General features: G+C 32.9%; 1 protein-coding gene across 1 annotated transcript; it reads left to right on the top strand.

Annotated features, from left to right (window-relative positions):
- Positions 1–10089: 10089 nt before the first annotated feature.
- Positions 10090–17053, top strand: LOC122608477. The gene is made up of 12 exons (XM_043781583.1): positions 10090–10180; positions 10581–10924; positions 11005–11082; positions 13617–13860; positions 14451–14648; positions 14738–14982; positions 15069–15272; positions 15364–15456; positions 15542–15649; positions 15747–16040; positions 16507–16590; positions 16781–17053. Exons 2-12 carry the CDS (start codon positions 10601–10603, stop codon positions 16805–16807), a joined length of 1899 nt encoding a protein of 632 aa, XP_043637518.1. The 5' UTR covers positions 10090–10180; positions 10581–10600; the 3' UTR covers positions 16808–17053.
- Positions 17054–17271: the final 218 nt, after the last annotated feature.

The following is a 17271-nucleotide window of genomic DNA, read 5'->3' as shown; positions in this document are numbered from 1 at the left end:
ATAGAATTCTCAACTATATTCATTAAACATCACCAACAACTTTGCTCAGTGGTACAATAAATTGGAAATGGGATTACCAAAATTGGACCTTTCTTGATATGTTTTCACATAAATATATAACAAAGAAAAATGCGATTACCAAAATTGTGCGTTTCTTGGCACTTATATTTCATACATAGATAAACCAAGTTCAACATATTTAGCCAAGTTCATAGTGAAATCAAAAGATGAAAAGCACAATTACTTTAGGTCTTCATGCAAAATACAATAAAGTTTGAGCTTAAAATTACAAAAACAACAAAGGGAAATGTCTAAAAAGCCTTAGATTTTACCACCATTGGGAACCAAAAAAAAAAAAGATTATGCAAAGTGACATACACGTAATGATATTGAATCACATATATCAAAAAGGTTTAATTAAAAAAACTTAAGAAAAAACGCAAAAAAGGTTTAATTAAAAAACGTTTAATAAAATATATAAAACTCACCAGAATATTCATCCACATTCAATGTTCAAAATTGCTTCGCATATACCATGATGTTAAAACCATGATTAAGCATGTCACTGATACGATTGATCCTAGTTAGTGGGTGTTTTTGTTTGTGTAATTTTCGATATTAGGGTAAGAATAAGTGGGGAAAATATTTTTGTGAATTAAATTGGAGGAAAAGGGGTTTTTATTGTATCGGTGGTTGTTGTGGTGGTTGAAAAATATAAACGTTCATCATGAGATAGTCATGTGGGCTTGCTAGACGACGTGAATAGACAAATTCGTTTATGAGTGACTACCATTGCAACAAGAGCGCGTCTTTGGGGACCACCAATGCTAAAAAAACAAGGGAGGGACTACCGATGAAAAAAGTGAAACCATAGGGACCAAAATGCATTTAACTCAAATAAAAATATAACATGACATCATGCATTTTTTGAATAGCAACATGGTTGGATCAGTGATAAACACTTGACCTCTAGAGAAAGAGGTCATGGGTTCGATCCTTATCTCATGCAAAGGTTGGTGGGTCTTTTCTACCATTTAGGTAGAAATGGAAACAGTTTTAGGTAGAGATAAGGTATGCCTACATCTTAACCTCCTTCATACATGTAACACCTGTCATTTTAAAATCTGGACTTTCAAAAACTTTTGCCTAACGGCGTTTAGGAATGCGGAAAACAGAATCATTAAAACATAACTAACCCTTAACGGATAATTCATTTATAAAAGTGGCGTTACCGCATACACATCATTAAAATAGTATAAGATAAATCCAGATTTGGCACCAACATAAATGCCAACATAAACAATACCTAAGTCATATTAAAAGTAGCCAATCGTCATTAAGGCTAACATAAATGACTAAGCGGGAAACTAAATGTTTTCTTCGTAGCAACTACCTGCCTCACCAAGCTAAGTCTTTCACTATCTCAACCTGCTTAACCTGAGGGAACAATGTTTTTTAAAAGAGCAAGTGTTAGATTTAAAGGATAAGTAAGATAACATGAGTTATAAAAACATTGTCATTTCATTTTATATTAACAAAAGCCTTTCATTATTGTTAATATCACTTGATCATTAAAACACGTTAAGATCACCACATTTCTATGGTGTCTACCATATCATACATTAGCAACAAGGTCATTTCATCAACAACAAATCATCATACTTAACTTAACACATTAGGATCCATCGTAGTCCTAATTGTTCCTAACATCATAAACTTTACTTTCTTTCTTACTTTTCTTTTCTTTACTTTACCTTCTTTTCGTTACTTTCTTTGCCTAAACATAGGCCACTTACTTAGGATGTGGGGTTGTGTGTAGGCAGCCATAAGACCTTACATGGAGTCCTCACACCCGACTTGATGGGTAGACCTTACGGTGGTTCATCGTTGTCGTTAAGGAAAGACAAAGTCGATCCAACTGAGTATACCGTTTGAACTTTGCACATGTAGTAGTTAGTTACTCCACCCGGATACACTCAAACATAACTATGCCACGGGGAGGTATTTAGATTCCCACACCACGTGACCACGTACACACTAGCTCCGAAGAACTACCATAGGTTAAGCTTAACACAACTTTACTTATGCTCGAGAGTTCTTTATTATATTAGCTTAGGCTATAGTTTCACCTAAACCAATCACTTTCATCTTTCTTTACTTTATATTAGCTTAGGCTACACTTTCACCTAAACTAATCACACACATCTTTCTTTACTTTAGGGCCCTTAATCGTATACGTGTCATGGCAAACATATAGAAGTCTAGTGACTAGGTGATCAAGCCATGCAATCAAGCTTATGACATATATGCATCAACATATCATCATCACATATTAACATCACATCGTCATGTCACTTTAATTTTCATATCAACGTATCATTCATATCAACATATCGTTATAACATAATAACATCATATCATCAGGTCATATTAGCATCATATCATTTTAAAATGATGGCAACATATTGTAATATCATTTCATAAGCATAACATCATAACAATGCGTCATCATATCATCAATTTCAATCATAATATGTCTCATAGTAACCTCCCACACCTTCCCGATTTCATAAAAGCACACAAACAATCATTTGGGAAAGTTAACTTATGAAAACTTATGTTTTGTTGTCTCTCATGTAATAAAAGATGTTATCTTACCTCAATGGAGTACACAACAATCACAAATGTGTTTACCGTGCTTGAAAAGTGTTCCCTAAAACCTATAAAAAGGATGGAAATATAAGTCATCTAAACACTTAAATGCGCTTAGAACCCTTTTGCCGGCTAGTATCGCCGAGCCCATGGGTGGTCTCATCGATATCAACTTACAAACTCACACCCTTCACTTGCAGGAGACTGTTCGACCTCAAGACGACAAAATGAATCAAAACTTAGTTCTTAAGAAATGTAGGGAATTCAAAGACCTTTTCAGAAATATAAAGTTTGACTCTTGAAGTTCTATAATGAATTATTTATGACGTTTACAAGATAGACTTGCAGAAATTGTCCGAAATTCGACCGCTTTTGGAAATCGACATTTTTATCCTATCTATGAGCAAAATCATCAGAAACTTAATTCATATAGATTTAAGAGGACACATAGACCTTTTCAAAAATATAAGATTCATCTCCTAACTCTTTTAATTGAAAGAGATTGATTTTTTCAATATTACTAAATTTTCAGATCTAGTAAACCCTTAGTTTTGTAAGCAATTTCGACCATCACAAGACTATAGCAACCACCACGACCTATGGATCTCACATGTACCCAAAATATGACTCATATGATGATTTCACACGATAATTTGTTCCAGGAACAAGAGCATACAATAAAGATACATTAGATTACCCGAAAACCGAAGTAATCGATGATGAAACGTAATCAAATCAACTTTAACCCTTACGATCTGATATGATTGGACAAAATCTTACTAAAGAACTTAATTAACAATCAAAGAATGATGCTATACCTGTATGGATGATAAACGGATCGAAAACATATGGAAATCACCACCGAAATCACCCGAATCCTTGAAAATCACCTAGGGTTTTGTGTGTGAGAATATTTTAGGGTTTAGATCTAATCAAGGGGCATTAAGGTCGTGCATAGGACCCCTTATATACTGTAGAAACTTTCAAACTTTACATCTAGGCCCTCGCACTTCGTTACAACTCGTTTCAACCCTTAACGACTCTTTTAACACCTACGGGAACACTTATCGATCCTTATATCTTATTGGGAACATTAATTGACTTTATTAATCATTGTCAACTTTAATTTCATTACTATAAATCACTATAACATATATCTCATGTAAATCACTTGATTCCCGTAAGCACGTATAATACACATAGTAACTAACGGTCATTAACGGTAAGTTAACGGTCAACGTCAACAAGTTTCGGGATGTTACAATACACCATCGAGTTACTGGAGCTCAAAACTCGCGGAAGGCGACACTGGGCAACTTATTTCTTTCTCATGCATTTTACTCAATATAGCTTGAGAAAGAATGCTAGCTTGTCAAGTGAATATATTTTTTTCAAAAAATGTATATAGAAGCAATGTTTTTTTATTTATATATCAGAGACTCGCATAATATACATATAATTTAAAAAGTTTGTTTACTCCATATAATAATATTGTTTACATGACAAACTTTAAAACGCCATGTACGAATTAATAGAGTTTTGGTAAGACAATAAAAATATTTTCTTGAAAAAATAATGATATCATAAACAATATAATAAAAGTAAAAATGGAACAAGTTTTTAAAAAGAAATTGGTTATTACATCATAACTAAATTAATGGGAAAGAAATAGTTTTCAATAAAAAGATTTGGAGACAACAAGTAAGCTATTTCTCTAAAAGGTTAATGTCATCACAATTTTATTTAATTTAATACTAGATTAGATTAAACTCATGCGTTGCATGGTGAATAACTTGTGTCGTAAATATTAGTTAAAACTAAGTAATGCATATTCTAAATTTAAAGTATAAGACTACAATATTATAACGACAATGTATTCAAATGTAAATTTACTTATTAATGGACTTGTTGTTTTAATAATGCCTAAATCATACAACCATGTAACAACAAATGAAATTAAGGAATAAAATACATAAAATACTTATCATAAATAAATCGTCAACATAAGTTCATTTTCAATGCATAAAACATAAACTGCAAGTATTAATCTTCTATAAATGATTAATTTTTTGAATTTGAATAAAATATGAATTTTATTTAGTAACTAAAAGATAAAAGTGAAATCTTATAAAATTTTAAGAATGAGAAAAGGAAAAAAAAATCACCATATTATATCTAATTCAATAATAAAATAATTTGATATAATTGAAATGTAATTATTACTCTAGATAATAACTAAAATAAGTCCACGACTTAGTTTAATATTTATAAGCTTTTATTCATTTAATAATACTTAAATAATAGATTTTCTAAGTATTTCTTTCATATAATATCCAAAATATTAAAAAAGAAAAAAATGACAATTAAGCTAAAAACTAAGTTGACACTTGAAAACTTAAGCCACATTAGCCTTAAATTATCCACATTAAATATAAAAGATTAGTATTAACTATAAAAACATATTAGTTATAAAAATATTAAATAAATGTATAGATTCCAAAGTTATAAATATAAAATTTTATTTTTTAATTACTAGTAATCTACATGGCATAAAAAAATACCAGCTATTTAAAATATTATTACTTTTCTTTTGAAAGTCAGCAATGGATAAATGGTGACACCCCTCAGGTAGATGTGTCCATGCCGATTCGACTCCCTAGCAATGCCCTAAAGGTTTTGCTCATCATGTATTAGATTAATATAGCATTGCTAAGACCATCTCACCATATTTGTATGTGACAGGATTCAAAGTCCTTAAGAGAAAACCATATTGTGAAAACCCCAGATCACTGCGGTAACCTTTCAATAGTTAAAAAGTTACAACTAACCAAAAATCATAGTTGTCATCTATACAAATATACCATATAGAAATTTTCATAAAAGGGATGATAATATATGGTTGTTATTTATCCAGCTTAGGTATAAACCTCTCACATCTTAGAGTGTTGGCATCACTTCCACCCACCACTCACTCACCACTCACTTCTAACTGATCACGTTATGCCACCTCAAATTAATCACTTACTCACCACTCACCCAAATTTTGTTGGCATTACCACCACTCACTACAATTTTATTTTTATTTTTAAAACTAAATTTTGTTAAACATAAAAAACATTACATAATATTACTAAAACCATAATAAAACATTACATAATACAAAAACAACTTAATGAAAACATTACATAATACTAAAAAAACATAATAAAAATATTACATAATATTAACACTCGGAATAGTCCGAGTCCACAATATTGTCGTCGTCGTTGCGATAAATGTATCGATAGGGTTCAGGTTACCTGGCAGCGTCGCCGGGTTGAGGAATTTTGTACTCCTCCCCCAGGTTAGTCTGTAAATCTACAAGCCGACCACCATCGACATTGCCTTGCTAGAATTTCACGTGATCTAGCGTGGCTGTTAATGTGGACGAGGCAGTGATAAGATAAAAAATAATTTGATCCAACCAATCGATCTTATCTTGAAGATATACAACATACTCATTTTCGGCGACGCTACAAATCCGACCTACAACTTGAATTCGTTTGATTTCGGCTATGTAAGCTGCCTTGTGCCCGTTATGCTCTGAATCACATTGTTTACTTCACTCCGTGTCTAGCGTCGTTGAGCATGTGATTTTGCATGACCATTTAGCATCAAAAATGATCATTGGCCTGTTGCTTGCCATGATTTGAAGTATGGAAGGAAATGTGTGTAAATTTGAAGTGAAGTATGAATGAATGTATAAGTGAATGCGTGTGTAATATGATAATGTATGTATGAATTTGTGTTGTGTCAGTGTTTAAATAGAAAAATGAAGGTTAAAAAAAAAAGAGAAAGAAAACTAGTCGTTGGCTTTGCCAACGGTCGGCTTCCACTCAATCATCGCGCGCGGCGTTATACTACTCAAACCCGACCACCCATGCATGGAACACATTGGCAACGGTGTTGCACGCGTGGTGACCACCCATGCCGCACATTCTAGGCATATGGAGCTAACTGCCTTATTTTTTTAATCCATAAATAACATGAGGCCCATCATTTATTCAAAATATTAAAAATTAGTATGTAAGTCAAGGTCGGTCTTAAGGGTGAACAAAGTGGGCGATGGGCCGAGGCCCGTTTTTTTAGGGGGCCCGATTTTATTTTTGTAGTGTTATATATATATAGGTTTTTGGTAGAATAAAACAAGTTTTAAAGTAAAATAGATAAAACAATTTGGTTCTCTTCACTCAAAATCACCGTGAACAATGAAAATCACCGTGCTTCAATTGTTTCGTCAATCTTTGTACATCAATTTAATCATCATCTAAAGGTCAAGATCTTGTCGTATTTGTTTTACTTTAATATTTGTTTTACAATACATAACCCCTATATATAATATAAAATTAAAACTTTTACCGTCTTATAAAAGGGAAAAAAAAGTCTAAGCAGTCATAATAATCGAAGTCAAGCAGTGCTCTCATTATGTCAATATGATCACAAATTGTCCTTGTCCCCACCTTTCTTTTAATTTGCAGGTGATACTTTCTCTTTGTTTTTATTTTATGTAGATAACAATTAATTGCAAACTTTTATTTATGATTTTACATTTATTTTTTTGTTTCTTGAAGAACAACTTTTGCTATGTTTATTGATATAACATTTATCGTCGTTTTTAAAGATTAGCTTATATGATATAAACTCGTTGTTCGAAAAATATATAGACATAATTTGTTGCGCTTAACCTATGGGCCACTTTTTTGACACTCGGGCAACACCTATAAATCTTCAGGGCCGGCCCTGATGTAAGTTATTGTATACATAGCTTAATTATATGAAAACCACAATTTTATTTTCCAGAATTCATAATTTTAATTATATACTTCCTCCGTCCCATATTAAATGACTTATTTTGACTTTTTGAGTCTTTTTTTTTTCCAACTTTGGCCGTAAATATTTTTATTTATGTTATATAACACTTAATATAACATATATGAATTTATTTAGTTTTAAATATACTTTTCATTGATATAATTTTTATCAACTAATATATAACACAACTACGCCCTTAATGCTATGTAAACAACATGTAGGTTGTATCATCTACTTGTAAAATCGTATTTTTAATCCTAAACAAAAATAATTTCTGTCCGTGAAAGTTAACACTTTGATTATATAACAATTATGTTTTTAAAATATATTGAAAAAATAATTTAAAATGAAGGTGAAGTTAACATTGATGTAATAAAATAAAGATTTGTATTTTAAAAAAGTAGCAATTAATTTATATTTAAAGATATGTTAATTAATTAATAATAGATAATATATTTATATTTAGTTAGATAATGGAGAACTATCTTATTTTAAAAAAGAGCTAAAAAACCAAAAAGTAACACCTAAGCTAAAATCCAAGGTGACAAATAAAAAGAATTGTCACATGATCAAAAATATACCCGCTCTTAGTTATATATAGAGACATGGTTTTAAATTTATTCTTAAACAAATAGAGACCCTTGAATAGATTTCATCTTTGATTTAATACTATTAGATCATGTTTACTTATTTCATCTTTTAACAATGACAATATCAATACTTATACTTTATATAAGTTATCAAAATATACCCTTCTTATTTATTATAGTATCCGTTAAATTACTAATTTAATTAGTAATAATAATAATAATAATAATAATAATAATAATATGTACACCTAAAATATCTCAACCATAAATAGTAAAAATAATAATATATATACGCCTAAGCACCAAAGTTTTCACTTAATTAATACCGTTTTTTTTCAACAATGTATTTATGGGACACATTCTAGATATACGGCCTTGAATGTCTGCTCTTCGAATACGAATTGAAGACTGATTACGAAATAGATAGCAATCCTTAGATAGATTTAATGTTTGATTTAAAACCATTAGATCAAATTTAATTATTTCATTTTTATTAAATGACAATATTAATACTTATCCTTATATGACTAAAAAAAACCCATCAAAATTATGAGGCTTAAATAGTTATTATAATAATATGTACACCTAAAATTTCCAACTGTAAATAGTAAGAATAAAAATATATGTACACCTACAAACATCGAATCCAATTCTTGATAATGAGTTTATCAATAACAATATGACATTCGTAATAAAGTTACAATATTTTAACCAGAGTTATTAAATATTACCCATTTTGTCCCAAATTAAAGTGTTTTTAATAAAAATGATACTTAGTTACAGGACAACTAGAGTACTCGTATAAATTTAAAATTTACCTTATGATGGATATGATATGTAATATTTTTAATCTAAAAGCAATAATAAGTTTGTATGAAATTTCTAATGGGGCCAAAATTTCATATTTTAAATTTTCAAAGTCTTTGTTGGTGAATTCTGGCCTTAAATATATTTTTTTGGGCAACATAATCAATTCAAATAATTTTTATTCACAAACAAAGTTATATATAATCAAAGTTAAAAAAGTTAGAATTTGAAAAATTCAAAACATGACAATTCTAATTAATCAAATTTAAATTTTAAGACTTTTGATACCGGTCACTGGCTGTGAGAGGAACCAAACATTGTTACCTTTAATTTTGTTTGTATGTTGAACTTGTAATACTTCATGTATTGCGTGGAAATACGGACCACTAAAATTGTTTTGTACTACTCAGAACTCAAAAGATCGTAAAAAGTAATTTACAAAATCATAATCTATTACAAAAAATATATAATTATTTAAAAACCAAATAGATATCAACTATATCTATAGTTAGATACTTCTGTTAGTACACAAAATTGTTTTTAATTAATGAAAAATACGCATCTAAAAGTTAATTAGTATAATTTAAAAACGTAGGGCTTGCAACGACTTCGAGCAAAAAAATGGTATTTATAAGTTCGCTTAAGAGTAATCAAATGAACATTAAATGTAAATGTACATTTTAGAAATTGCTATAATGCTTTGATGTTTTATTATAAGGTTATTTTTGTTTTATTAGTTTTTCTTTATTTATGTAACTATATAAGCATTAAACTACGTGAAAAATTATAAAAAAAGACTAATATATTTACACGACTTAAGAGAAGGCAAATCTATATTTAGTTCTTAACTATAATCCGCTAAACAAATATGGTTATCTTGAATTTTAAACTATCACTTGATACAATATATTTAAGTTTCAGTATAAAAACATGAAATCATATGTTTTTTTTTCTCTCTATATAAAGACATATCTGAACTTTGATTGTAAATACAATAGTTTTCACTGAAACTATGTTTATTTGTAAGCAAGATACTAATTCACATCTTTTGCATCATGATACTAATTAATTTATTTTTAATATCTTTTATTTATGTATTCAATTAACATTATTATAAAATAATAACATGTTATTAATTAAATATGATATCAAACTTTTTAGACATTTACAAATTACAACTAAACACATGTTTTACACCGTCTCACATATGTCACCACTTCACTTTTTCTGTTACTTCTTTTCAATCAAGTTGCTCAGCAGCAGCACCACCAACGCATCTGGTTAGTAAAACAAACTCAAATTAACTGTTTCTTCTACTTTTAAACCATTTATTTCTATTCAATTCACTTAGGTTTAATTATTACCCAATTAGATTTAACTTAAATTTTTTCAATATATATATATATATATGATAAATATATACCTAAAAAAAATTATTAGATTATATATATATATGACCTGTATCTATTTATGTATGTATTGATGAACAAAATATAATGAAATGACAGAGTTCATTGGTTAGGTCCTTTTCTACCTTTGGTAGGGGTAAGGTTGTCTACATTTCAACCTCCCCATACACCGTCGAAGACCGTATTTGGGACCCAAAACCCGTGTTAGATGGCATTGGGAGTTACTTTACTTTACATTACATAATAAGCCAGATCTTGTCTGTACGTTTAGGATTGCTAGACACATAAACAATGAAGCGGAAACGTACGCCAGCAAAGACGACACTTGGTAATCCTTCTCACGCTGTAGTCGCGGAACCTGAAACCAGCCGCAGGTTTGTATCTCCACGTATGGAAACCAGCACTGGTACGGGCATTAGGGGCAGGCAAGCAGATTTAGAGACGGGGGAAAATTATCCGGATGTATTGGGTAAAATGATTTCCACCATCATTAGAGAGATATCTAAAGAATCCGGTGGCATAGGTAACCTGTCACGGAGCATTGCAGCTAATTCAGTCACTAATGTGAATCAAATTCGACCACATCGAACTCCAGAATTGAATGCTGCCCTTGAAGTATATGCCCTTATTATGTTTTTTTTTGTTGTTATTATTATCTACACTTATAGATGACATTTTTAACCCCCTACCTGTAGGTGATAAAAAAGACCATGAAACTGGATGCTGCTGGTCCGTTTAATCAACCTGTTGATCCTGTTGCACTTGGCATACCTGTATGTATATTGCTTGATCCATTACTTCATTTTAATCTGTTTCTTCAAAATATATGATTTTAAATGAACTTATTGTGTTATCGTGTTTGTGAAAACGGTTACATGGGCTTGGTGCAAAATCTCCTTTCAAATGGCCTGGGCAAACCTTTGGATTTTTGCCCAAAGGACATGGCCTTGGAGGAGTTGATAGCATTTGGGAAAATCGAACTTTAGACCTTTGAACCACAAGTTCCAAATGTTATTGAGTGAAACTGGAAATGTACTAAATTAACACAATATTAGCCACAATTTGCGATGAGATACATGAAACAAAATCAGAAATTTAATATCTTGACCAGCCTATAAAGAACAGGAAAACATTTATATATGATACTGACATTAGTGAGCCGTTATATGTAGTGGGCAGTTATGGTCCACTTCCTAGTTTGAATTCATTTCCTCTGCTATATGATTTCCCTCCCACCCCTTTTTCCTAGTTATATGGTTTGTATCAATACATCCTGCCCCGAAGTCTCCCTCATGTCGGTTGTAAGAAAGCTGAGCTTCTGGTCGAGTAGCGTTCAACTCAAATGGTTCAGTACTGAGGTGGCTAGATGCTGACCATCTGGAGGAAAGTTCATGGAACTTGTACACCTTACCATCCAAAGTGAAAATCTCCTTCCAATTTGCCTGAACTGTGTGAAGTGTTGCTAACCATTAAATATCGAGTACTGCATCGGCTCACCCTAAGGCAAATTGATAGAAGTTTTGTTTTCCCGGTAGGTCAGAAACTTGTAGCACATCATCTTTGCAGACTGCTTGCATCGTAGGAAATCACCACTCCCAATTTGGACGCCGAAAGGAGAGAGAAAGTGGGTGATGAGTTTCAGGTCACTAACTAGCTTATTCGAAATGATATTGTGTGTGGACCCACTATCAACCAGAATTAGGACTTCTGCCATATCTAAAATGCCACGAAGTTTCATGGTTGTTAGAGAAGACTGACCAAATAACTCATGGAGGCCGATCTTGGCCATTTCATAGATGCATTCATGTTCATTTTCCACTGCACCTTCTCTCTCGTTGTAAATCTCAAGGAGTTTGAAGATCCACAACGATGCCGGGATTATTCCCACATCGAAAACATTCTCCTATGCACCGGCCCTGGTTACCAGTTTTTCAGAATAGAATGACGGCTTCAGTTACTCTTTGGGCTACAGCAATCGCAGGCAACACCTTGGAAGTATCTGCTGCTATTGAAGATACCGGTTCTGTTTTGGCGGAAGAGTCAGCCTTTTCCCATATTTTATGTGAACAACCTTGGATTTAAACTCGATATCGATATTCATACTCTTGTAAACAGTTCCTGGTTTATGGATTTTGATATCGGCTTTGAGATCATCTTTGAAACCATCGAGGAATACTACCAATAGGCAGTGTTCGGGCCAATTAGTAACCGTTAAGGACTGTTTGGCGAACTCTTGTCGGTAGTCTTGTATCGTACCTGTTTGTCAGATGCTACACAAATGTTCTTCAGGGTTTTGGAACTCGGCAGGACCAAAGTTCTTCTGGAAAGCACGAAATAACTCTTCCGAATACTCGATATTCTGATTAATAGAGAGCCGTGAGTAGAGATCTCAAGCATCAGCATCACCTTCTAAATGCATTGCTACAACATCCACACGTTCCTCCTCTGGCATGTTCTAATACCAGAATTATTTTATGCATAGAGAATCCAACCGTGCGGGTCTCCATCACTAAAGGTTGGGAAATTGATTTTTTTTTTTTTTTTAAGATCTATAGTGACGGTGGTTACCACCAGATAAACGTTTGTCTTCAAATTGATTGAAACTGTTGCTTCCTTTTGTTTGGGTTGCTGTGTTATGATTGCTGCTACCTCTTGTTGCAGTGATTCCATAGATGATGCTATGGCTGCCAATTGAGCAGCCACAGGGTCTGGGTTGTTTCGATTGGAATTGCATGAATCTGGGTGACGTCAAGTTTGAGGAGCCATTTGATTTCCCGGCAATGGAATAGAAACTGGAACTCTACTAATTTAATTACTGAAGTTAACACGATATTAGCCAATTCGAGATGGGAAATCTCCAAATACAAGAACAAAACCAGAAACTTAATATCCTGACAAGCCTAAGAAAACAGGAAAACACCTATTTTCACAATTCATTCTTCTTTGATAACTTTGAAATTCCATCCCCTTTGTTGTTATTTATGATCGTGATATTTCTTTGAACGTCTGCACTTTGTAGTTCGACTAATTAAGTAACTCACATTAATTTTGGTGCATATTTGTTGACATTTGAGAAATCTTGATATATATTTCAGAAGTTTACATTAATAAGTAGCTCCCTAAGTAAGAATGCATTAGGATTATCAGTTTATCACATATGATAGACCACCACAAAATATATATTTGATTTTTGTTCCACTTTGGAGTTTGGACAAGGGCGAAGAGAAGAGTCTGTGGGTTTGCTGTTCAAAGGGCGTTATGTTTAGTATCTTGTGTCACCTAATGATTTGCATGGGGCTTGAACCAGGACTACTTTGATGTTATCAAGATACCTATGGATTTTGGTACAATATGCTACAACCTAGAGAATGGTCTCAAGTACATGAATGCAACAGAAGTGTTTCAGGATGTACAGTATATTTGGAACAATTGTCTCATATATAATAAGAAAGGCAATCACATTTTGGAGCTCATGAAGAGGGTGCAGACATTGTTCACGAAGTACTGGAAAGCATCCGGATTAGACAACAAACAATCAGCAACTATTGCTGGTAAGATCCCTGGCATTTGCATTCTCACATGATGCAATTCTAGTACTATGCTAAATTTAGCGACAAATGCTTTCTAGAAAGTGTAGCTAAGGACTTCTAGTGCTAGTTATGTTTGATAGTTTTTCCATGCTTGTTTGAATGTTTCATATCATCTTCTCTTATTAGGGACCTTATTGAGATTTTCTTTTATTGTCATCACAACTTCTCAAGAATAAATGTTTTTTCTCCTGCTTTTTATTTATTATATTGGCTTTAAATTCTTAGAATTTCTGTTGATGTCTATCCAAGGATTTTTCTTGTACTTGCGAACATGCAACTTTTTAAGAGAACTCAAAACAATTTCATCCATGAAATGAACAAATCTTTCAAGATGAGCACAACTAGGATGCCATAATCTGTAGTGCCAAAGTATCATAAATTTTTTGATTTTAGCTGTTAAATTAGTTCTTAATTATTTGAACTCATGTTAGCGACAATTATACTTTTGATTTTATAAATTTAGCTCTTAATTATTTGAACTCATGTTAGCGACTATTTTTTTATTGCTTATAGCATTTTGATGAATTCATACCTATGTCTACTTTCTACAGAGTCTTCTATCTTGAAGCACAACAAACGAAAAACTGATAATCCATCGACTCCAATTGCCAGTAATTTTCTGCATTCGCAGCCAAAGGACGCTGGTTCTCATCAAGTAGCAGAAAAGCGAACTGGGCCAGTCAACACGCAATCTGGTCCACCCCAGCAGAGCTCTAGCCTGTCTGAGTCTTCCCCAGAAAAGGACGAGGGTAAAATTGGTTCTTTTTGTCAGCTGTTTTTCATTGTCTTTTACCAAAGCTTAAAGATACAAAGCATTTTCTTGATTTGCTAAAAGCAGATTCTACATATACTGAAAAGAAGCATGAAGTCCAAAGGCCTACTCATTACCATAATTTATCAAGTACAATGGAACGGATAAAAGTTTTCACCAATGAGAAGGGGCAGCCTGTAGGTCCCGAGGCATTCCAGTTAACTAAATTCCTAGGACATATAGCACGAGATGGGAACTTGGCTCCCCTTAGTTTTTCTGGTTGGAGCAAAATGCCAGAAGTGATGAAGGAGAACTTGTGGCAGAAAGTTTTGGTATCTGGAGAAACCTTTTGAATGTCTTATGCTTTTGATGATTCTTTAGGTCACAAGAAATAATATATTGCGTATAAACGTTACAGACGAGGTTTGACATCGACCCCTGTTCCCGAAGTTGGGTTCTGATGTCTCTTGAAAGTAAGTGGAAAAGCTTCAGGTCTTTGCTTAAGACTACTCGTTATGATACCCATGCCACTGATGAGGAGCGGCTTGCAGACCGTGATGAGAGGGTCTTGCCTGAACAGTGGTCAGTCCTTGTTTCTCATTGGAGCTCTGATAAATTCCAGGTTTGTTATGTATTACCTAATTGTAAAGATACTCTGAAAAATATAGAATCGGAAAGTGAGGCTATTAATACATATATCTGTAATTTTTCAGAATATTAGTGCCAAAAATAAGGCCAATCGTGCAAAAGTGAGATTCTACCACACTTTGGGCGCAAAAAGTTATGCCAGAAAAATTGAGGAAGAGGTACATTATACTCATAATTCTTATGTTGAGGTTCTTCTATTGTACCAGCACAATGACACTTATATTTCTCTGCTTGAACATGTAGAGAGCAAAAAGGCCCAATGGTCAGGAACTCTCACCAGAGGAAGTATTTATCTTGACTCGTACATGCAAGAATGGTCAGGCTGTGAATGAAGCAACAAATGCTGTAATTGTATGAGGCTTCACGTTTCGCACTTGTGTACAGTTTATATTGTTTATCCTTTTTGTTATTTGTTTACATCTTCCTATCACTTGTATTCTCATGGCAGTCCCAACTTCGTGAATCTGCAACTCAAGATAAGGCCTACTTTCGGGGAATGGGAGAAGATAGAGAAGGTGGTGTGTCTCTATCTGGACTAAATGCTACCCCTAAGTCTGAAATTTTTACTCGTGCCGAGGCTTTGAGGATGGCTAAAGAGAAAAATGAAGAGATTGATGCAATAAAGGATAGACTTGCATCATTGGAGCAAACATGCTCAGGAATGGCTACTCAGATGTCCGCAATGATGTCAATGATGGCTACCATGCTGAAGGGCTCCCATGGCGAATCTTCTCCCAATGCTGTAAGTTTTTGATAAATCCCATAGAGTATGCATATGTAAAAGATGCTCCATTTTTGGATTGACAGTTTTCAAAACATATTTGATCGAGATGCCAAAGTGTAGCAGTTCGATAGCTGATCAAAACTCATTCAGGTTGAAATGGTTGTTATGGGTTGGGGTGGGCTGACCCACAAGTACTTGCATATGTTATGATCACATTAAAAGTTTTTGAATGAAACGATTTAGGAGGTTGTATACATTAAAGTGAGGGCAAATTCAACCTTGATATGATTTTTCTTTGACCCATTTGAGATAAAAACAAAAATCAACCTATTCTTAACTAAATGGGTCAAAATTGCCACCTTTATTGTCCAATGGCAAATGAGAACCAAGGAGGTGGTACTGTTAGTTAATTTGATCAGTTATGTGACGAGAAAATGGGTTTGTTGGTGAAACCTTTTAACACAGTTTGCTGTGTGTCCATTAGGTTGTTCCCACTTTGCTTCCAGAAGCTGGTCCAAATCAGCCAGAACCAGCCTCTAAATCTAATCATGAATTTCTTGGAAGACAGGTGAGATTGTCTACATAATTTGTTAATCTAGTTAATATAGTAAATAAATATTACATATTTACAATACTATTTATTACGAGTATTATTTAGAGTTTGAAACCTTAATGTAAATATGTAATGAAAAAAGAAAATGTTATTGTAAAAGCCTAGAATGTTTCACTCGATTAAAGAGCATGGACATTTTTTGCAGACTCGTGGATCAAAGAATAGAAGGTAGAAAGACTAGATCTCTTCAAGGATTCATGAAAGGCAATTTTTTTGTGTATCGTAATGTTAGGTTTATGGTCAGACCATCTTTTGTTAACCAACATGGATATGTGTAATCATTATGCAGCTAATAGGAATTTTCAACCTGAATTGTTGTACGATGCAAACACTGATCCACCATCTGATTCCAGAAAGTTTGGGTGTTCCCAATAGCCGTGTTTGAAAAGATGTCACGAATGTTCTTGAATTCAGAAAATTGTGTGCAAATTGAAGATGATTTAAACAGACATCTTTTGCTATAAACAACAATAATATTCTTTAGAAGTTTGATTATGTGCTAAAACCCGTGATTTATAAGATTAAGTGATATTGATGGAACACATAAGAGCAAGTATTCTTTAAGATCAAAGACACAAAAAAACGAACAATGATACATGTTGAGCTGTAATCCTGTAAACGATCTGAGCAGAGCTC

This window comes from Erigeron canadensis, chromosome 7, assembly GCF_010389155.1.
Source record: "Erigeron canadensis isolate Cc75 chromosome 7, C_canadensis_v1, whole genome shotgun sequence".
Lineage (NCBI taxonomy): Eukaryota > Viridiplantae > Streptophyta > Magnoliopsida > Asterales > Asteraceae > Erigeron > Erigeron canadensis.
The sequence above is the reverse complement of the archived record's forward strand: the minus strand, read 5'-3'. Positions and strand labels throughout refer to the sequence as shown.